This window comes from Protopterus annectens, chromosome 14.part0, assembly GCF_019279795.1.
Source record: "Protopterus annectens isolate FY-2018-M chromosome 14.part0, PAN1.0, whole genome shotgun sequence".
Lineage (NCBI taxonomy): Eukaryota > Metazoa > Chordata > Ceratodontiformes > Protopteridae > Protopterus > Protopterus annectens.
Window position 1 is genome coordinate 277,895,582 of NC_056748.1, and position 23,844 is coordinate 277,919,425.

Below are 23,844 nucleotides of genomic sequence, written 5' to 3' on the forward strand. Positions count from 1 at the left end.
TCACTAAGCTAGGCATCAACCCCTATATCACTGGGTGGGTTGCAAACTGGCTCACAGATAGAACCTACAGTGTGAAAGTAGCTGACTCTAAGTCAGACTGCCGACCAGTCACGAGTGAAGTCCTACAGGGTTTGGTTCTGTGTCCTCTCCTGTTTGGTATATACTTCTCTGAAGTCCAGGCCAACATGAAGGGAGTCTGGCTGACAAAGTTTGCAGACGAGTGCGAGTTGGGAGCTGTTAGTAACTCCCCAAGTGATGTTGACATCCTACAGAAAGGCCTCACTGAGACTAATGACTGGTGTCAGAACTATGGCCTTAAGGTCAATGCCAAAAAATGTGTCGTTATCCCCTTGGGGAAAAACCCCACTTCCCATAAATCACGACATCGTTGGAAATACACTGAATACAGAAGTTGTTATCAGAGATCTGGGAACACAGGTTGACAGCAACCTCTGTTTTGACCACCACATTTCCACTGTGGTCAGAAAGTCCTTCTATGTGCCACATCTCATTATTAAGGGTTTTGCATCCAGGAAGAAAGAGGTCATTGTCTCCCTCTACTCTTCCCTCATTAGGCCATTCATTGAGTACAATGCCTCATTTGGAATGTACCTCACTAAACACCTGCAACAACTGCAGAGGCCACAAAAGTACCTCACAAAGAGGATCCTAGGCCTTAAAGATTTGTCCTGTATGGACAGACTAAAAAAAACTCCAATTATTCTCTGTCTCATATCAACAATTTAGAGGTGATCTCTGCTTGACTTACAAAGTCATGTCTGACCCAGCTCTGTTAGAAATGCTACATCTAAAGAAATCCCAATACCTCCACACAACACGCTCCACAGACCTCAACCTCATTTCCACAATCAACAGAACATGCTGGAGGGACAGGTTCATAACCCAGAGACTGCCCATGCTATGGAATAGACTTCCCATACATGTCAAGCAGAGCACCTCACTGGCCATCTTCAAGAGAAATCTTGATGAGTGGATAGGAAGTAGAAAATTCACCCCAAGGATTACTTCAATGGCTTTATTCGACAGAGGTACTCGGAACTAAGGTCGGGTGGCACGATGCCAGGGTAATCCTATGGGCTAGACTTGTAAAGGCCCCAGGGCCATTAGCCTAGTATACACCTATGAACATATGCTCACTAAATTATCAGTGACCCTATGATAAGCATCACAGATTCAAATCTTCAGGGAAAAACTACAGCAAAAGAGCACAAACACGCAAGCATACACAGCACACATATGGCAACCAGCTATGTCCCATTTTGGATATGCAAAATGAAAGAGATGTACAGCAATGATTCATATCAACAAATTATACAGGAAGAGTAAATGAAATGCAGTCATTAAGTTAGAAAATCTGGCCTTGAGGAGATAATAAGTATCCCTATTATAGTTTTGAACCCAATAGCATCCCGTGACCAGTACCCACACACCTTAGGGCCTTTATTTCATTTTACATCATGAGTCTTGGATAGGGTCAGGCCTACACATAGACAATTGGATCTCACCCAGTATAGTATAGGTTTATAAAATCTTGCCAGCTTCTGGGTTTCTGGTCTTTTCTCCCTTATCGTCAGATGGATAGAGGTAATTTATCCATTTTTTGGGGGGTAGGCTTTTATATTACAACATGGTATTGCACCAGACACTTGGGAGGCTCTAGTGAGGGATGGTCGCTTTACACCTGCCTTATATTAGGTTCGTGTAAAGGGCTACCTTGCATCATGCACAAGGACTTATGTTCTACATCAATTCAAGATAAGCATATTTGTGCACATAACTGGAATCAAACACAATAGGAATGATCCTTTATTAGTTTAAATGTTGCTTTTAACAGTGTATTATTAAACAAATAACTGTTTATATGATTTACAGTTAGAAAAGATAAGCATATTTGTGCATATAACTGGAATCAAACATAATAGGAATGATCCTTTATTAGTTTAAATGTTGCTTTTTAACAGTGTATTATTAAACAAATAACTGTTTATATGATTTACAGTTAGAACATATGAACTTTTTAATGAATGGTTTTTAAAAAATGTTTTAAAAAATGTTTTCATTTGCTTTTTATGAACATCATGAGTGTTGGGGGGTACATTTAGAAGTACAAGGAGTTTTTAAATGAAGGCGGGCTCTTAATTAAGAGTCTATTAATAGGGTGGGGTAAAAGTATTTATATTAACTTTTCTTTGCCATTAACTGTTTTGTCTGAAGAAGGTCGGATATTAAGCCTTCCGAAAGTTCTTGTAAAATAAAAGTGCTTACATTACGTTTTTCACAGTTATTACGCTTGTTTATTGGATTATTCGATCAATACCTGTGGACAGTTTCCTTCGGGGTTTTCGTTTTTACAATTAAGTTAGAACATGTTATATTAGCAAATGTGAATATTGTCTCTGCCCTCTTCTACTTTTTTTGTAATGGATTCATTTTCTGGGCATGTTCCTACAGGAAGATGTTACATCATTTAGCAGTTAAAATTTTGAAATAGTAAACGAAGCCAGTTAAAAAAGTATATCCTAACATTATATTCAAAATGAATTTGCAGTTTTATACACAATGTAAGAAATATATACAAAATGATGGCCACTGCTGTGTTTTTTTAAAATGTTCTGCCAACTCACAAGTTGTGCTATCCAACACGATAAATGCAAATGTTATCTTTACATGATAACTTACCCATAAAGGATCCCAAGGTGCAGATCAGACCAAATAGACAGCTTTCTGGAGGCACTGTACCACATTTACTGCAGGGGGGAAAAAGATACAAAGTCACTAAGCATTGTCACAGTTCCACAGATACTTTTGCAACACACATCATTATTTGAGCCTAAACTGGCACATAATCTATGAAGGTCTGTTCCATGTTTCATTTAACAACTTTTAAGTGATGGGGAGTGAGGTGCTGTTCCTTTCTGAGCTAAGAGCAGAATACCTAAAATGGTCCCAGTCTGTAGTTCTCCATCTCAATGCTAAACTACCAACCAGGAATGTGAGAAACAGACTGGTCTCTTATTCTGTGGATTTGTAATTCAGCAAAACAGCAGCTCCTGGGTCCAACTGGGAACATTAAACTAAAGCTTTTATCTTAAATTAATATTCATATAAGTTCAGAGGTTCATAGAAGGTTACTAGGCTAACAACCCTGGAGCCCTTACAAGCCTAGCCATATTTATCCCAAGTTTCCCCAATTGTCGGTGGTTAGATAAATGAAGTTCACAGAGGTAACGGTCTATGATAGTTAATACTGATTTCCTCTGCCCAGAAAGCTGCTGCAGCTCTCAGCCTACTGTTTTTAAGGACCCTCTTCCATCTCCTGACACCAACTGCCTCATTATTCCTGGTCGCAAGTAATGGTCTGTCTCCAAGTCATGGACCCCAGAAAGCTAATACAGCTTGCAGCCTTGTTTCTGGTCCATACCTCCTCATAGCTGTATCACACATCACAATTCCCTCCTGCTACTCTGCACTTAATCCCCTCCTTCCCTGCTCAAGTTATCAGTTCTGCTCTATGCTCCTTATCCCTAGTTTACTCTGTTCTCCTCTCTCCACTACTATCTATCTAACTGTATTTATTAAAACCTCCACTTCTTATCTGACCCTGTTTTCCACTCTCCTTCACTATCTTACATACTTTATTTTGTTATTTATTTATTTATTTAGCTTCCCTCCTTATTTTTCAGTTTCTCATCCAGACTACCATGCTACAAGATTCCTAGCTACAAGTCTTTCCTATAGGTACAATAAAATGGCATAATTAACATATTTTCCTTCAGTTACATTGTGGAAACATTTATAAAACAAGCAGCGTTCTACTTCCTGACTGTTTTTCTCAACATTCGGCTATTTGAATCTGGCTCAGCCTGCTTTGCTCAGGCTCACTCCACTCCCCTACCCTACCTCCAATTCCCACCATCCCCCACTTACTCTGAAATTATGCTGTCACTCTTCCCCTCCTCTCCTTCTCCACCTCTTCATGTTCATCTTCTCCAATTGACACTCGCATCCTTCCTCTCTAACACTCCTCCTCTACTTCCCAGCCCTTACCAATTGAAATACTTCACTGTCCTCTAAACCACACCTTTTCTCCCCAGCACCTTCCACTTTACTTTAGTCCCTTATTTCATACTACATACATTTTATTCACTTCCCCCATACTCTTCCTCTCTGTAACACTCCCTATAACTAATTCCATTCTATCCCCTTCCTCAACATTCAGAATTACTCTTTCACTGCACAGCAACCCACTTTTCTAGCGTACTGAATTTCTCATAACTTCCACCACTCCAACCTTCCCTACTCAATTTCTCACTAACTTCCACCACTCCTACCTTTCCATCCTCCCTAAGCATGGTTCTCATCCATGTCTCTACTACTCCTTCTTCTACTCGCTCACCTTTCCTCTTATCAAACTGAACTGTCTCCCATAAACTTACCTCCTACCCTACTGCACCCTCAATGGATCTTTGAAAAACTCTACACTATCTCTATAGCACACTATCTTTTAGCCCATCTGATCCGCTGTTACACAAGATCAAATTAGCCCCCCCCCCCCACACCCTCCCAAAATTAGGCCTAAATACCACATCAACAGCTCCAAAATACTTACACTGCTACACATCACCAAAAGTATTTTCTTATCAGGAGGTATTCACCCAACCCTGGCCCTCACACATCTCCCTCTCATGACTCCTTCCCCCCACTCTATGTCCACTACCATGTGCTTATCCATAAGTTTATTAAAAATGAACAGCATTCTCAACAAAGTCAGTGAATTTCACTCATGGATGGCCCAACACTATCCTGATATGATAATTCTCACTGAAACTTGGCTCAAACCCCATATTATCGACACTGAAATTCTTCCCCCTGGGTACAACATCTTCCACTCTGAGAGGATCCACAAAAAAGGAGGAGGTGTAGCAATAATATATTCTGACCAGCTTAGACTGTCACTTTCATCCATCTCACTCCCACATTTCATCCCACGGAACTCTTAACTGTCAACTGCAAACTTCATGTTTGTGTGTATGTATGTATATGTGTATATATATATATATATATATATATATATATATATATATCCCCAGGCAATAACATCCCCATTCTTGAATACGTTTTCTACTGCATCACTCACTACATATCACATGAAACAATAATTCTGGGGAATGTTAATACTGACTGGCTAACCCTGACCTTAGACTCCCCTAACTCTAACATAAATCTTCATGGCTTCATGCAACTAACTTCATCCCCTAGCCACTGCAGCAAACAAACCAACTCCAGCTCTGTCCTAGACTGGATCCTAGTATCCAATCCAAACTTTTACCACAACCCCAAAATACTGCCTGACTCCATAAGTGACCACCTTCCCTCCGCCAAACAAATGTACTCTCCTCATCAAATTAAGCAACACAAATATACAGAGTGCCATAGTCTTGCTATCTTCAACCTTGATGAGTGAAACAATAGTCTCTCCACCATAAACTGGTTCTTCCTCTTTAACCTCCCACTTGAGGAAGCTGTTCTTAAATTTAACTGTACTTTTCCAGACATTCTCAACACCCTTATTCCCTCTTAGAAAAATCAGAGTGAAATCTCACTTTGCACCTTGGCTTTCTCAGTCCACTTGCTGCCTAATGCACAAAAGGGATATTGAATGGAAGAAATGGCTAAAAACAAAATCCCCCGTTCACCTCCAAACCTATAAAGAACTCCGCAACCTCACTAAAAACAAGTAAATAATGATTTAAAAAAAACTTTTATATAAAGCCTCAAACATGCCATCACAACTATCCTAAAAAATTATGGAACACCATTAATAAGATTCTTTGCCTAGGTTATCCCAGTATACCTAACCTTGCCCTAACAACTCTCTTCTAGAAACCGCCACTATGGTCAGACTTTATTTCATTGACTCCGTTAATGAAATAACCCAGAATAGTCATGCTTCCAGTCTCACTATTCCATTCTTTCCCTCAGCTCATAAATCTACCTTTTAACTCAAACCTGTGTCCACTGCCTACATAAAATCATTGTTAAGCAAACTGAAGCCCTGCTCTCCTTCAGCAGATAATCTCCTACCAGTCTTCCTAAAGCTATTCACTAGCTCTATAGCCTATCCCATCCCTATTCTTATCAACAGATCTATCCAAGAATCTACAGTCCCCTCTATCTGGAAACAATTCTGCACTTCAATTCACAAAGGAGGCCACTCCACTGACCTCTCAAACTACAGACCCATAGCCATCCTGTCCCCCATCTTGAAAATACTTGAAAAATACATACACAAACAGCTCCTTGAATACCTTCTACAAGAAACCTACCCAACATGGATTCTGCCCTAACCATAGCACTACTTCTGCTCTAATCTCCTTCACTCATACTAACTCTCAAGCCAGAGACAACAATAAACTAGTATCCTGCCTGTTCCTAGACCTCTCCAAAGCCTTTGACACTGTCTCTCACCCCAAGCTTTTCACTAAAATGTCTGATCTTGGTCTCTCCAATGCAACAATCAAATGGTTCTCAAGCTATCTTACCAACAGACAGCAGTCTGTCAAGTGGCTGTCTTCCTTCTCACACCTCTTCTCTGCTAATACTGGTGCACCTCTACTGTTTAACATCTTCACTAACTGACTTCCTGTTCTCAGTCCTCCCTTATACAATATGTGGATGACACCACTATAATCTGTGCTTCTGATAATCTTTCTCACCTCCACACTTTAACCTGAACTCATTCAACTCTGTCAAAAGGTGGCTGAAATCAACTTGTACTCAATCCCAAGAAAACTATGCTAAGCGTCTCTTATTTCTCTCAAAGTCTCTCTGTCATCCTCATCCCTTGACAACACTGTAATAAGCATAGCAAGACAAACCAAGCTCCTGGTGTTAACAACAATGATCAACTAAAATTTAATCTGCATGTCCAAAATTGCATAAAAAACTCACCAAAAACTAGGCTTACTCTATGGAAACAAAAAATTCCTCACTAAGAACTCTAGATTTTCCCTTACCTATGCCTATCTACTTCCCACTCCTCTTTATGCCTCTCCAATATTAAGCCACCTATAATCCTCTCTAATTATGAAACCTGAACTCTGTTATAATAAAATTGTTAGGTTGACAGCTAATCAACCCTACAATTCATGCCACCGCCTTGCTCTCAGATCTCTAAACTGGCTTGAATTCGCACACCAGTACCTCCTAGCTCAACTGCTCCTTACTCACTCCATTATTAACAAACCTACCTCCTGCCCCGCCATCTCATCCCTCATCTCTTTCCATACACCTAATAACTCTCTCTGGAGCTCAGACCAGTACCTCTTGAAAATCTATAGGCCCAAAAGAATAATTGGCCAACACCTATATAGTAACTTTGTTGTCTTGGCCTGAATCAGACTTCCTCCAGCCATGAGAACTATATTTAATACTCTCAACTTCAAAAAGGCATTAAAAGAGACTCTGCTGAACTCGTGGTTCTACTCCTGCCAAAACCCGACCTAACACTCTCATCCCCTGCATACTCCCCTCACTTCTCACTGTTCCCCTGATAATTCACTGAGTTCCCCCTTTTACGTCCCCTTATCTTTTTTTCTAATGCCCTACCTTACTCTGTACCCACTCATCTTTCACTTCATGTAACTACCACTTTCACCTCTTCCCCTAAAACATGACGCTAATTAATGGTTCCTTTCTATTCTCCTGATTCTTCTAATCCATATGCCCATTATATTTAAATTACTTCCCAGTACATGGGCAAATTAGCTATTCTTTTATTGGCTTTCTATTCCTCCTATATACCTACTTCCTCAACTCTTTACTTAGTATCTTATTTCATATTGTCTATACTTTAGGGCTTGCAGATTGTATTATTTTGTACTGTATTCTGAGATTTTTATGTATCTATAGTTACTTCTGTATTTCTTTTACACTTGTATACTTTATTGCTTGCAGATTGATCTATTTTGTACTTTATTTTGAGATTTTTTTATGTAGCTATAATTACTTCTGTATTTTGGCATCTGTCATGTATTTGAAATTTTTTGTACTTTGTTGCTTCTGCTTTAATAGATGATCCGTATAGAGCTTTTCTCACCGAGCCACCACTAAAAAAGGGGACATACTCAGTTGGACATGCCCAGTTAACAAATGTCAAAATAAATAAATAAATAAAATGTGCAACAGCTCAGCCATACTGTAGTAAGAAGAAGAGCTATACATATGTGTCTACAGTTACATCAGCATCAGTCCCATGAAGTACTGTAGGTCACTGCTTTAGAATACAAAGTATTTGCATATTTATTGCTTTTTATTACCCGAGTAATCATAGACCACATAAACACATTAACACAGGCCAGTATATAAGCATACCAAACATCTGTGACAGAAGCAGCAATTAAATATAAATAAAAACAAGTATTCACAAAAGTAGTCACATGATGTATATACAAACAAAACGAGAAAAAGTAAAATTACAGTCAGGCAACGATGTTTGATCTTAGTAATATGTGAATTATAAGGCATATAAGAGTACGTGTGTGTGCCTTCTGTGGAAGGTTGGGTGCCGGTCTGGCAACTCGACATGGTAAAACTCCACTGCCAATCATGAGCGGACGGGTGATTTGCTATGGCAACCCCTAACCGGGAAAAACCAAAAGAAGAAGAAGAAGAAGAAGAGTAACTGTCTAAACACTGTATCATATTTCAGGCCCTTGAATCAGATATGCTTCTTGTAATTCTTGCTGATGTAATGTGTTTAACTTTTGTATGTTTTGTGTAGAGCTTTTCTCCTGGGCTTCCACTAAAAAGGGGTACTTAATAACTAAATAAAGTATACAGAAACTAAACACTAATTTAGTAGGAGCATATCTTAGTAAGAAGCAAATAATCAGCTGACAAGACGTTCAAATGTAAATGATAAAATTCATGCAAAAAACAATTATAAGAGTACAAGATAGGATAATAAAGAATAGCCATATTAACAAAACCCATTCTGAATAACAGCTCATGTTTATATACAGTCAGTCTTGTAAGTGCACTTTATCAGTCATAAATATTTGACTGCTATAACAGAATGGCAATATACAAAGAGAAGTCATCAACACACTGTAAGTGTAATAGTATCTTTTTTCAGGCAAACATCTCAACTTATGAAAAATGCATAGTGTGCCATTTACAGATAAAACAGGACTGTATCTTCTTCTTCTTCTTCTTTCGGCTTTTCCCGGTTAGGGGTCGCCACAGTGGATCACCTGTCCGCTCATGATTGGCAGTGGAGTTTTTATGGTGTCGAGTTGCCAGCCCGGCGTCCAACCTTCCACAGAAGGCACACACATGCACACACTCATGCCTAGGGCCAATTTAGTGTGTCCAATCTACTTACAGCATGTATTTGGGATGTGGGAAGAAACCGGAGCACCCGGAGGAAACCCACGCGACCACAGGGAGGCCATGCAGACTCCGCACAGAAGGCACCCCAGCCGAGGATTGAACAAGAGAACTTCTTGCTGTGAGGCGACAACGCTAAACGCTGTACCACCGTGGCCACCCTGTAAAACAGGACTGTATGCAATGGCAAAATGTGATATGAATTAATAACAGCATGTGCTATTGATGATAAAATAAAATGTTGCATGAGAAAGTTTCACATTCTAGTTTGTCATCATCTAGCACAAACAGTGGCACAACAGTGAACTATTTGACAGTGTATTCTCATGTACAGTTCTTTACATGTTAATAGTGGCTTTTACAAATTATAGCTGTGTATCAGAATGACAAATGATTAATTTCACTTTCATTTTTTTTACAGTAGATAAAAACTGGGGACTGATGTGCAACATAAGGCCTAATCACTGAAAGGCAAACCACTTACTCATAGATGTGAAGAGCTTTTGAGCAGGAAATTATTCCACATCCCAGCTCATAGTCAGTATAATATCACCTTAGGTCTCCTCTGAAAAGAGGCTACTGGCCTAGTGAGGCTAACCAGGTCAACAAAACAAATATATTTTTCACATTTTTTTCCAAAAAGAAAAAATAAAGTTTCATTGCAATTCCACAGATATGAAGATGAAAATGGAAACACTGTCATTTCAACTACATTAAATTTTGAAGTTATCAATGATATCACAGAACCAACAAATTTTCAGATTCCAAAACCTTACTTTTGGTGACTGCCTCCATTAGTAAACCTCATGCAATCTTCGAAATGTGTTCAAATGCCTACAGTAAAGTGAATATTTTCCAAAAATTCTGAAAATCATGATAACACTTTTTCCCGCACTTCTTCAAAAGAACATAAAGTACAGTTGTGTAAGTTGAACTTATCATAACAGTAGATGCTTGAATGATCACTGCTGCAGTAACCTTAGCTATATGGGTTATATTCTGCCAAGGATATTACAGCTGGCCATCTTCAAAAGCTTCTGGACACCTTCCACATGCCCAAACTGTCATGCAGCTCTACTTGAGCTGAATAAAAGACACATTTTGATGTGAAGCCCTTCATAGCTTTCCTGTCAACAGACAGAGGGAGGTTAAGCCCTGAAAGGACAATTCTAAGAAAAACAAACAATAAATGTCCAAACCCTAGCATAAAAAACACACTAAAAAACAAGAGGGGATGGAGCAGCTACTGTCAGCAGTGATCATTCGAACATCTACAGGTAGTGCAGTTACATAAGTTGAACTTACCCCATGTTCTTCATATCGATAACTGCTGCTGTAACCTTACTATATGAGTAGATTACTATAAGTAACTATATGTGGGATGGGAAGGAGAAGGGTCTAGGACCCCCTGGAGAATGGTTCTTGCAAAACGTGACCTAGACCTAGAGAATGAAAAAGCCGTACATGAAGCCAAGGTCCTTGTACAGTGAGCCTTGACCTGCCTGGAGTAGATTTGTCATGGTGAGCATAACAAAAGGTAACAGCCTTAGACAACCATTTGGAAATAGTCTGTTTTGGCACAGGTTTTCCCTTCTTACCCTCACAATAAATGAATAATTGATAGCTTGATCTGAAAGATTTAGCTCTGTCATGAAAGTATCTGAATTGTCTGAGGACATCCAAGGTATGGAGTATTTTCCCCCCTCATTTTTAGGTTCAGAAAAAAAAATGGAGATGGATAGTTTGGTTTAAAGCAAACTAGGATATCATTTTTAGGCATAAAAAAAGGATTATTTCTCAAAGAAACCCTACCCCTATGGAAAATGAGATAGGGATGACTCACCAAAGAGCTTGCAACTCAGAAACCCTTCTTGCAGAGGTCAGAGCAATCATTAAAACCATTTTCCAGGTTAAGGACTTCAAATCAGCCAGATTAGGTGGAGCAACTGTAGCTTCTCTAACACAAAATTAAGTTCCCAAGAAGAAGCCACCTGTTTACTTGGAGGCTTCATATGCAAAAATCCCTTTCAAGACCATTTTGACACAAGACTACCTTGAAAGAGGAGGATCCATGGGTAGACATGCTAAAATGGCAGATAAATAAGCCTTGATAGAGGAATAAGAAAGGCCATAGGACAGCAGCATACACACATACTGTAAAACTAGAGAACAGCTAGCCCTGAATGGGTGCTGGTTAGGTTGTTGGCACCAACTAAAACAAATTTCCATTTGCTAATATATGATTTTCTAGTAGCAGGCTTTCTTGTCTCCATTAGTACCTGCTGCACATCCATAGAAAACAGGTGCCTTAAAGGAATTAAGACCCTATCATCCAGGCAGTCAAGTGAATATGATTGATGTTGGGGTGTATCAAACATCCCTGTTCCTCCATTCTGTGAGGAAGCTTGTGGTAATTCCTCCTGGCCATTTCCATAAAAGGGAGAACTACTGCTGTCTGGGCCAGAATAGAATCTCCACAATTATCTTGGGGGGATTCTTTCTGAATCTTCAACAGTACCATGGATATTAGTGGAAAGGGTAGAAAGGCATACAGGAACATTTCTGTCTAAAGAAAAGGTATCTGTTTTCCAGGTCTTCTTGCATGGAGTCCTGGAACAAAATTTTGCCAGTTGATTGTTCAGAGAGGAGATAAAAAGGTCTGCTTGAGTTACTCCCCACAGATGGATCAAATCTTGGAAGACCGCCATATCTAGTTTCCATTTATGAAGGTCTACCCTAATCCTACTCAGCTTGTCTGCCACACAATTTTGCTCTGATGGAATGTAGGATGACTGTGGAGTGTAATTATGCTGTGAAGCTATATCCCAGGCTAACATTGCTAGTCTGCAAAGGGGGATACAACATGGTTCCCCCTTGCTTGTTGATGTACCACATGAAGAGGTTGCGGGGACCAAAGATGATTCACAGAGTGCCTTGATCAGGGCAAGCATTTCCTTAATATTTCTGCTTGCATCTGCCCTTGGTGTTCCAAATCCCTGCATTTTTATCCTTCCTGAAACTATTCCCCAGGCAAACTCTGAAGCATCTGTGGTAACTGACTGCTTTGGAGCAGGGATGGAGAATAGGAGACTTGGATTTAAGGATACATCTCGTCTCCACCAAAAAAATTATTTTCAGACAAACCCCAGTACTGGGATCTGAAAAGATGAAGGGTGTTGATGTCAGGACCAAAGAGATTTCAGATACCACTGTATCTTTCTAATGTGGAGCTTGTCAGGAGCATCATGAGACTCAGATGCCATAAGACCCAAAATTCTGAAGTATTCCCTTGCAGTGATCGAAGTCTTAGTGGAAAACCTTAGAAACAGATCTAGATATAGATCTAATTTTCCTGTGGAAGAAAAGCTCTTTGACCTGAGGTGTCAAGTTGACATGACAAGAACACAGTCTTTTGTGAGGTTGTCAAGAAAGGCTTCAAATGTCCTGTTGGAATCCCAGCTTGTGCAAGAGATCTCTCACTCAACAGAGAGACTCCTGACATTTTAAAAGAGAGTCTGCAAACATAAGCAAGTCATCTAAATATCAAAAAATGTGGAAACACTGTAGTCTGCAATGAGCTATAATTGGAACAAGGCACTTTGTGAAAACTCTTGGTGCAGTAGATAGTCCAAAGGGTAAGACAGAAAAGTGATGATGTGATTGAGATACACAAAACCTTAAGCTATACTTGAAGTCTGGATGAATAAGGAAGTGATGATGAACGTCTACTAAGTCTAGTGTTACCAGGAAACTTGAAAGAGGAAGTAATAGTAACAGGTTGTAAAGTGACATACTTTTGAATCTGAGCACTATCACAAACAGGTTTAGGAAAGAATAATCCAGAACTGGTCTCCAAGCATTTTCTTTCTTTGACACTAGGAACATCCTTGAATAAAACCCCTTCCTTGATTGGGAAAGAGGAATTGCTTCTATTACTCCTTGGGACAGCATGTGATGATGAACAGAAGGAAACATGAGAGTTTGATCTGCAGGATGAGGAATGACCACCTGGATCATAGGAATTTCCTCCCACTACCATCTGTAACCTTGTTGAATGATTCTCAGAAACCATTTGTCTGAAACAATCTGTTGCCAAAGAGGAAAATGGAGATTCAGACCTTCAGGAAGAGAGTATTGGCCTGGGGGGGGGGGGGGTAACAAGGTCTATTGAACTGTCATTCATACTTGTTGGACAGTCCTTGGTTTTCAGAGGTTTTTGACTACTTTTTGGAAACCCCTTGCCACTTCTTCTTATAAATTTGTTTACTTGAATTTTGTTGAGACTGTTTATTCTGTTTTTTGCCAAGATTGAATGAAGAGAAAGAAAATCCCATGGTCAATTTGAAAAAGGATGGCTGAAAAATCTTAAGAGACTCCCTGGATAAGCTTGCCCCTTTCATCACACTTTTAATCACCTCTGCAGTAGAGGGGCCAAACACTATGGTAGAATTTAAAATCTCATTTTTAAAATCATCTGGGAGGTTCTGAGAATGCAGTCAAGCAAACCTCCTTAAAAAAGAACTAGTGGTCATAGCCCTGGAAGAAGTATCAACAGAATCATACATACACTGCAAACCTGTACAATAAAATAAACTAAGTTATTTAAAGCAGCTTTTTCCTTCATAATGAGAAACTGTGCATAAAACATTCCTCATATTTTCACAATATGTCAGAACAAATTCTAAAAGATGAGACGGACATTTTAAATTTCTGAAAATCAAAGTTGTAGAAATATATACTTTTTCCCCATGCCTATCAATAATTTGCCCATCCTTATTAGTAAAAGTATGGTGAATTAACTAAGTGCTTAGCAGTAGTGGAGTCAATTAAGGCCAGAACTGCTTTGTCAGGTTTGGGAATACTGTATAAAATGTAAAAGAGTCTCTTTACTTTTATAGGGCAGCTGGTGTCTACCAGGAAAATTGCAGGCAGTAAGACACATTCTGTAAAGCAGACATGAGTAATGGGTGTGGTTTCTGGAAAGTCCTTCTGTAACAACTCATAGTATTTTCTAAGGGACCAAGAAACGTCATTGTTCTTTCACTAAAAACAGTATACCTTCTAGCAATAGTCTCAAAGAAAGAGAAACCACCACAGAAAGAATGAGAAACTGAGCTCTCCTCTGAGTCTGAATCAGAAATCTGAGGACAAAACCCTGAATTCAGCTCTGCATCTTCCTGTTCAGATTCAGAATATTGAATCTATTCAGGAAAAGCGCAATCCCTTTTTCTTTTACCAAAAAATATTTTACAAGAAGGATCAGTAGCCTAAATAAACCCTGATCCAGTCCCTGCAAGCTACTCCTGTCCAAGGAAATTTGAGGAGAAGTAGATACATGTTTGGTTTTCTGTTTCTTTTTAACAGGAAAAATGGGACCAGCAGTGTTACTAATGGCAGCTGCTGCTTCCCCAGGGATGGGCACAGAATTCTGACACAACAGGGAAATCTTCCCTGTTCCCTCTTCCATGACTGACAAAAGTGGCTCTCCCTTGTCCACTGAGGGGACTCCAACAGCCACAAAGGATGTGGCTAACCCCTGGTCTATAGTGGCTGTAGGTGCAACATCAGAGAGATTCAGGGCAAAAATGAGTGGTCTGAGGTACAATAAATGGCCACAGCAGAGTCACCCACCTGCAGCTGAGGCAAATTGCTAGCCTTCTGTGATGGCAATGACTGTTTGCTTAACTTTTTCTTTTTGTAGCTGGAAGAAGGACCAACCTTGGGATCGACAATCTGTTCCATGGTCAAGCCAAAAATGGTTCCTCTTTCCTGGGAAAGATGAGCAGCAAATGCTGAATGCTGGTAAAACTACCAGTCCACAGAAGTTACTTTCTGATGAAAAAAAAAAACACAGTAAGAAGCACTTTGCCACAGTATGGCAGCCCTACAATGGAAAATTAAACACAATGTCTCCACAGAAAATATGTTATCAGTTAGTTTACAATACTTTGAAACTGACATTAAAAAAACAAGCGCATTACAGTCTCAAGACAGTCCATTAACACACAGTACTTCTAGCTTTAAAATAACTTTCCTGAAGAGGGAAGTAATGAAACATCAGTAAATACAAGAAAATGGAAGTTTCTACCTCACAAGGGAACTTATCTGCCCAGCAAAGGAAAGCACAAGATGACCATTGATCCTCAAACACTTTAGGAGCATGCTCTTCAGCACAAGATGACCGTTGATCCTCAAACACTTTAGGAGCATGCTCTTCAGCACAAGATGACCGTTGATCCTCAAAAACTTTAGGAGCATGCTCTTCAGCACAAGATGACCGTTGATCCTCAAACACTTTAGGAGCATGCTCTTCAGCACAAGATGACCGTTGATCCTCAAACACTTTAGGAGCATGCTCTTCAGCACAAGATGACTGTTGATCCTCAAACACTTTAGGAGCATGCTCTTCAGCACAAGATGACCGTTGATCCTCAAACACTTTAGGAGCATGCTCTTCAGCACAAGATGACCGTTGATCCTCAAACACTTTAGGAGCATGCTCTTCAGCACAAGATGACCGTTGATCCTCAAACACTTTAGGAGCATGCTCTTCAGCACAAGATGACCGTTGATCCTCAAACACTTTAGGAGCATGCTCTTCAGCACAAGATGACCGTTGATCCTCAAACACTTTAGGAGCATGCTCTTCAGCACAAGATGACCGTTGATCCTCAAACACTTTAGGAGCATGCTCTTCAGCACAAGATGACCGTTGATCCTCAAACACTTTAGGAGCATGCTCTTCAGCAATATTGAAGCGCTGAAAGGCTTTGAGCCCAAACTTGTCTTTTAGTCAGCTCTTCTCAAGCCGCTGGACAGTTTGGGTGTGTGGAAGGTGCCCTGAATCTTTGGAAGCTGGCCAGATGTTTTATCCTTGGCAGGATATAACCCATATAGCTAAGCTACTGCAGGACTGATCAATTTGAAGAACATCAGTCTTTTTTCAGAAGCTAGAAGGAACACACACACACACACACACACACAAAATTATTTTGAATGTACATAGATGCAGGATGTCAACATAAAATTGACATTGAATGGAGTAACTTCTGGTTTACACTGACTCTCCAGAAGAGTACTTTGACCCCAAAAAATGCTACTTCATCTTTGCCTTGAGGTATACAAGGAATGAAACAGAGGCTGACTTGTGTCTTGAACCCAGAGGGTATGACTGAATATATGTGCAATCCGATGAGCAGGGGTATCAGGATTCTTTCTAGTCAAGTTGGTGAAAGATATTAAAGCCATAAAACATGATGCATTCTTCTAGCCTGGAGGTGACAAAACAAAATAAAATGCATGATGTGGCTTTTTTTCCCTTAAATTGACACAAGTCCTGTTGATTTACTCCCAATCAATATGAAGCAAATATAACTCATAGTCCTGAATGCTGCAAGTTTCTACTAAGTTTGGAATCCACCACTCTCCAAAACTACATTCACTTCAAAATAAGTGAACTTTTTCAGTACATTTCCATCAATATTTCAATTTTATCATGGTTCATCCTCAGCTCTTCTTGAGCTATTAACTACATTGGTGAATTTGTTGTGTATAGATCACACTACTAGTGCTTTATAGTGTTATAACAACTGGACTTCCCTTACATGGACATTTAATTAATGTAAGGTTTTGCTTAAAACAGTATGTACCCAGAGGATAGACATAAAACAGTAATTAGAAAAGTTTTTTAGAAGACCACATACAACAATCATACTCCTTATAACTATTTTATATGGACTTGTCAGTCTCATGCGTCTTTTTTATGATATTGTACCATTATAAGCAGGGGACTATAACAAAATAAAATAAAGGAATGCTGATGGACACATCAACGTATCTTATGAAAATCACCATGAAGCAGAAAAGAAGACAGTGAAGGGGTTCACCTTTTTAACATAATATTCCCTGCTTTTCTTCCCAGAAGTTTGGTATACATAATGGTGGCACACACTATCTAAAATGAGGTAAAACATTCTTATGGCTGCTAGGTGCAGTATTCTTAGATCTCAAGCTTCAGTCTCAAGGTTACACTAAGAAATAAGTAATTGCTTGAGGACTTAATTACTATATTACATTAGAGGTTCATCAATTATATTTATGGAAAAGGCTAACAACCTGTAGGCCAGCACTCTGTCCTCAGGATGGAGGAATAGATTGGCTCTGGTGGAGAACCAAGAGGACAGTGAATGTATCAACAGTAAAGCCTCTTAAAGAAACTAGGGCTCATACACAGATGCACAGGAAGAAGCAAGAGCTGTTGAACCCCATGTGTACACTGTGCACTGAGGGAGACAGACTCTGTACCTACCCCTCTGACTCTTGTGTGGGTCCCCATAATGCAGTAGACATACAGGTAAGTTATTCTTCGAGCAGAGGAACAGGCCCTTCTAATAATGGGGCAGTATGGAGTCTGTACATTCACTGTCATTATGTCACCGATATGACATAAGGTCAAAGGCTTTCTAACAAAGTGACATGTCCAAAAACCTTAGATAAATAATGGAAGAGGCCACACATCATCTAGCTTTTCAAAGCAAGGGTACATACATTTATCAACCTTGAAGGGTATAACTTACAGGTCCACAGCTCTGACCACTCCTAAAAGGCTAATCTAGGCATAGATTATGAATTATAATTGGCCCATACTCTGCTTTGTAGAAAAAGCAGCTGTCATCTCAATTAACATGAGAAACAGAATGCAATGGCGATTTCTGAAGACTTCCTTAATAGTTCAAGCTTTCTAACCCTGTACATTTTCTGGAGAGATGTCACTGTATCATTTCCACTTGTTTCAGTGACTTATTTGGAGGAGACAGAACCTAGTTTTTTATGAAGTAATGGGTCAGATGAGTGAGCATACCTCTCAACTGTCCAAATTTTCAAATAATGTCTAGAATTTTCTTTCATAATTTTGGTCTGTTCCTCATAAAATATGTGGTGTTCTGGTAAATAACAGAGGATTGAAGTCACTGTATATAATGATATACATTTGAGTTTCAGACTTCATAATGTTCAGAAAATGTATGCTAACACAAATCATGTTATTCTAGCAACGTTTTGTAACAGCAACATTTACATTCTGTCCCTATTTTTGTGCCTTTTACCCCCCCCCCCATTGTTTTAGCTTTTGTCCATATTTCTTGTGCTAGGAGGTTGAGAGGTATGTCAGTGAGGTATAAGTTGATACAGTAATCTCAGGGAGAGGGTATGCACACCCAAGAGAGACTGACTTTGGTAGATACACACCGTTCAACCCCTAACTTAATGTTTACAACAGTCCTCAGATATTTAATTATGGTGTTTTTGATTTTACCATTTTGTGCTTTGAATATACTTTATATCCCTTTTGTCAAGCCTCATGATGGTCATTTATTGAATTAAATGTGAGGTCATTCCTACTGCATCAGGCATTTCATTCTGGAAGACCCGCTTGGAAATGTCTGGCATCATTCACTGAAGATACAGTTGCCCAATTTACAGTCGTCTATATAATTGGCTGCCTAGATCATTTTCACAACTTTATGTTTTTGGAATAGTGTGAAATTAAATTTCATTGAGCAGCAATACCTGTAGAGTATAAATTTAAATAACCAGTGATAACCTTAAGGAGTAGGCATGTCATGTGCTCAGCCTTATGTCTGAGCTGCAGTAAAGATCTGAAAGTGTCAATAATTAACTTGCTTCATTACGTTATCATTCTGATCCACTTTTTGTAAGTATCTTACATGGTGTGAAACATGAACAGCTGTCCATGGTGCCAGATCTGTTTTGTGTGTTACTGTTTGTTTCAGAATGCAGAGGAGTAAATTTGTACTGTGAGATACGACTGCACTATCATAGTCACAAATTACTTCAGAGATTCATAGGTAAGTACTAGTTTATCTGCCCATGTGAGCCATTTTAAGCCTAGCCAATTTCCCCTTCAAAGGTGAGAATCAAACCCTGTACCTTGTGTCTGATAGGTAAACACCTTAACCATTATACTAACCCTCAACCAAATGGTAGTTTCTCAATGATCTGCCATCACATTTTTGCCTTCCAAATTTGTATTAACATCTCACTACTAAAATATTGTATATCTGATTTCTCATAACTTTTTTTGTGAAACTGCTAAATGAAGGAGTTATTTTTCTCATTGATGCAAGTCAGTACAATTGTTTTAAGTGATGACGTCACTGCAACCACTTAATAAAAAAAAGTCAATGCCAGTGATTTATAAATGAATGCTGAATTTAAAGTACCTAGGCTTCACATCATTTGATACTTTACTAAGTGACAAGGCTTTTATTCTGTATTCAATATAATTTTCATCTTATATTCAATCAAATATTTCTAATCTTTGTACTGCTGTTTTTCCTAACACATCTATTTTGTTTATAATGGTCCAATTATATTCTAATTATGTTTTATCAATGCCAATTGTGTTTAGACATCTTTTTCTTATATTGCTTAGGTAATAATGTCATTATTCTATACAGCTTCTGTATACTGTACTTCTCCAATTGTAATATATGTTTTGTATCACTGCCTTTTAGGACTGAGTCATGGCTATAAATAATCTTTGGACAGCTTCACTTAAATAGGCAACAAATAAAAATAGCTAAATAATCAGCACTGTCTCTCAATCTGCAAGGCAACTTGTAAGAAAATGAGAAACTTTGGATGAGGAAATCTGATCTGTATCTGATTCTGAGAGGACTTGCAGGAAAGGCACAAAAAATTAACTGCGTGACATAAAGGCATTTAATATATTTAAATCAAAAAGGAGAAGTGAGACAAGTTAGTAGCTGAAATTCAAAATATCCTGTGAGGCAAAAGAAAAAATTTCAATTTGTCAGGAAACTTGATTCTTATGTGACTGGATTTAAAGAAGAAAGCAAAATACTACGAATTTGATTGATAACTTGCAAGTTTCATTAATCAGACATTAGAATTTACCAAGTAAAAAGTAAACTGTTGATGAAGTCCAGTGATGATTTTAGATAAAGCACAAATGTGTGCAGAGTTAGTAAAATGACAAGTACACAGTTAAAAACAGCTGACAGAAGAAATGGAAGTGTGTAAAATTCAAACTGTGCCTGAAAACAACAACAGAATGGTGCACAAAGCAAAACTGCACAATTATAATTTAGAAGCAATGACTCAGAAAGCCGTGGATCCTCCACAATGTCACAAAGAAGGAGCCACAAAGTGAAAAGGAAAGTGGTATATACTAGGTGTAGTTGTAGACACAAGAAAAGAAAATGCACAGCAATGAATCAGATGTGCTTGTTATATGGAAGCAAGCATCGTTCTGCAGGAGTATTTAAAAAATAACTAAAACAAGCACGTTGAACAAAATCTGCTATTTCTAAAGGCAAGTATAAGGAAATAAACTGTGGCATTGTAGAACTGCAGGAAATGCAGAAATGATGTGCAGTATATTGCACAAATGGTACTGAGAACAAGTGCTAATAAAACATAAGAAAAGGACTGATTACACGCTACATGCTGAAGCAAATTGAAACATTTTGTCAAACTACTTTTAAAGAGTTATATCACTGAGGCATGCATGGTAAGTAAATCACCTTGCAATTTACAGACATATTCAGAGCACAAAATAAAGCCTATGGGTCAGACTGGTTACATGTAAGGACAATAATAAATACACAAAAGTATTATTTTAAGTTGTATATTTGGAAAATACAGTAAAACAGACAATATATTGGGTTGTTTGGTATTTTAGAAAATTAATGGGAAAAGCAAATTTATGTCAAAAGAGCAAAAGTAAAAAAAAAAAAAAGAGCGCGAGCTGATACAGGAAAAAAATCAACTCCTGAGACATCAAAATAACCAAACAAAAGTGTTTCTTCAGATGGGCAAGTACCCTGCACTCTCCCCCATACCCCTCCTGCTACTTAAACATATAAATTCTCAGATTCTGCAAAAGTGCCAGAAAGTGTAAATTATCTTTACCTGCACTGTTGTGTGATTGTACACACCGGCAGTAAGAAAATAAACATACAATGCACTCAGAAATTAACATTAAACCATGACCTCCCAAAACACCACCTCTCCATGAGCAAAACAAACACCAAATGTAAATGTAATCCTCTTACATAAAATTAAAAAACAACTGTGAAACAAAACGTTGATTAAGCAAGAGTTTGACCTAAAAACTCAGACTCCTGTTTATTAGACTAAAGTATAAACATTAACCCAGTAAAACATATTTATAGTATACAGGCACAGAATCATTCATGCATTCAATCTTGTGTCATTTACTCCAGCAGTTTCCAAAAAGGTCATGTTAATGTGAGATGAGATGTTGCTGCTTCACTCTCATTAAGACTTTACAAGGAAGCAGCAAAATGAGAAGGTAAGTTGTAAAGCACAGAATCAAATGCAAGTGCTAACATTTTGCAAAAAGGATGAAAATGTATTTATTGAGCTATGATATTCACTAGGGAATAGCATATAAGAATACCTCCTGATGCAGCATCAGCAATCCATGCTCCTACAAGAGCCCTAATAGATAATAGAGCAAGTACTTAAAATAATGGAGAACGTAGTTGTAATTTTTAAACAGTCTATTGACTAGGTTAACAGTATGGTTATAGTTATGAAGCAAGACAAGTTTGAAATCTGCGTAGACTGCCAAAACCTGAACCAAACAATTCAGTGAATTTATCTTTTTCTAATGAATGACGTGGTTGTGTCAGCTATACCGAATTCCAGAGACTTTTTCTGTATTAGGTGACATCCAGGATTTCTCGTACATTAAACTTGATGAAGCTATCTTCAAGCTTTGTATTTTTCAATATGCCATTAGGAAGGCAAAGATTTATCAGGATCCCCTTTGGTATTTCATCTGCTCTAAAAGTACCTACAGCACAGATTGTAGAAGGTTTGGATGGTGTTGGTATGCCATTAGGAAGGTTAAGATTTCTCAGGCTCCCCTTTGATATTTCATCTGGGCTAGAAGTACCTATAGTAGAAAGAGCAGAATGTATGGATGGTGTTGTTAATAAAACTGATGTTCTACTACTATGGAGCCAGACTAAATACACTAGCATGACTTTATTTATTTGTGTTGGTCAAATTTCTGTACAAACTGAGCAACTATAATTTGAAACTGAACACAAATGTTATATTTGTGTGACTACTCTGTAATGGATGGACTGTATTCTAATGGTAGAACTATTGAAGGCAATTACTGAAAAACTAACAGCCCTAGATAGTACTTATGCAGAAAGCAGAATATAGGCAAGCACTGATGAGATTTCTTGGAATGGTATACTTTTTGTTTAAATGTATACCAAATGTATTGGATGTTACTGTCACAAGAAGCTTCTTTATTTCTCCAAATCTTTTGGGTTTCTAATACTATGAATAGGAATGGACTCCATTCCTAAGTCAAAGTACGATTAAAGTTCATGAAATTAGTATTGTTTCACTCTTTGATGTCAGCCAAGAGTGCTCTACGCAGCACCCAGAATGTGCCCAGTAATGACTCCTGCTGCAATTCTATGGGGTTAAATGGATAGGTAACATACCTAAATAAAATTGTAGATTGTTTTTTTATAACCCGTTGCTCCTATTACTATTGGAACTGTCTAGGTATTTTTCTTCTACATTGCTCTCGTTTCTGCCTGTGGATGCTGATATTTTATGACTTTGTGTCTTTCTCTCTCTCTCTATGCAAGACACTGTAGTCACCGGGTGTAGTGATTTCAATGAACAATGCTACTTTTGCCTTCTTTTCTTGGACCACTATATCTGGTTTTCTAGCATCTATCTTTTGAACTGTTAGCAATGGGTCCCATGTGATATAAACTTCATCATTTTCTGTGATGCTTTGTGGCTCATATTTCCAGTGTTTTTCAGCCACTTCAGTACCATAATGCTAGCCAATCCCCAGTGCAACAGTCTTGCCACATTATTATGCCTTTCAGTATACAGTCCTTCTGTCAATAGTATGTCAGAACCAGCAACAAGGTGAACGACTGTTTCCAATTCAGGTTTACAAAACCTAAATTTGTCTGTTTCTCCCACATGTTGAATGGACTTAGTAAACCAGCGTGTACGTAGCCCACTCTATTGGGCCACCAATATTAACCTTTAATCTCTTGGTTTGAATTCGCTTCTCCTGAACCATTCCTGCATTTGTTCCTGATCAACATGAGGTTCTTCCAGAAGTTTTCTATACTTGGAACTATATTTATGCTTTTTCCACTTTTCTTACCTTCTCATCTGGTCCTTCACCTTATATTCTTTTTGTTTTTTGGAACATTCAGTTACTTTCTGATTTTTATCTACTTCTGGTTTGATTTCCATTCCTGCTTGATGCCGATATGCTTTTGCTAAATTAAACAGAGACGCCATCTTAGATTTATTCTCCTCATGTTTCAAAACTTTCACTACATTTGGATCTTGTGAGGTCAGCAAATATGT

The 23,844-nt window shown here is 38.5% G+C and overlaps 1 protein-coding gene across 1 annotated transcript in view; it reads right to left on the reverse strand.

Annotated features, from left to right (window-relative positions):
* The window catches only part of LOC122788950 (transmembrane protein 150A-like), a 656,138-nt gene that overhangs the window by 261,304 nt on the left and 370,990 nt on the right, over window positions 1-23,844 (reverse strand). Inside the window, exon 5 of the mRNA XM_044055995.1 lies at window positions 2,701-2,768. Coding sequence (XP_043911930.1) covers window positions 2,701-2,768 — 68 coding nt within the window. The remainder of the gene's footprint in view (window positions 1-2,700; window positions 2,769-23,844) is intronic.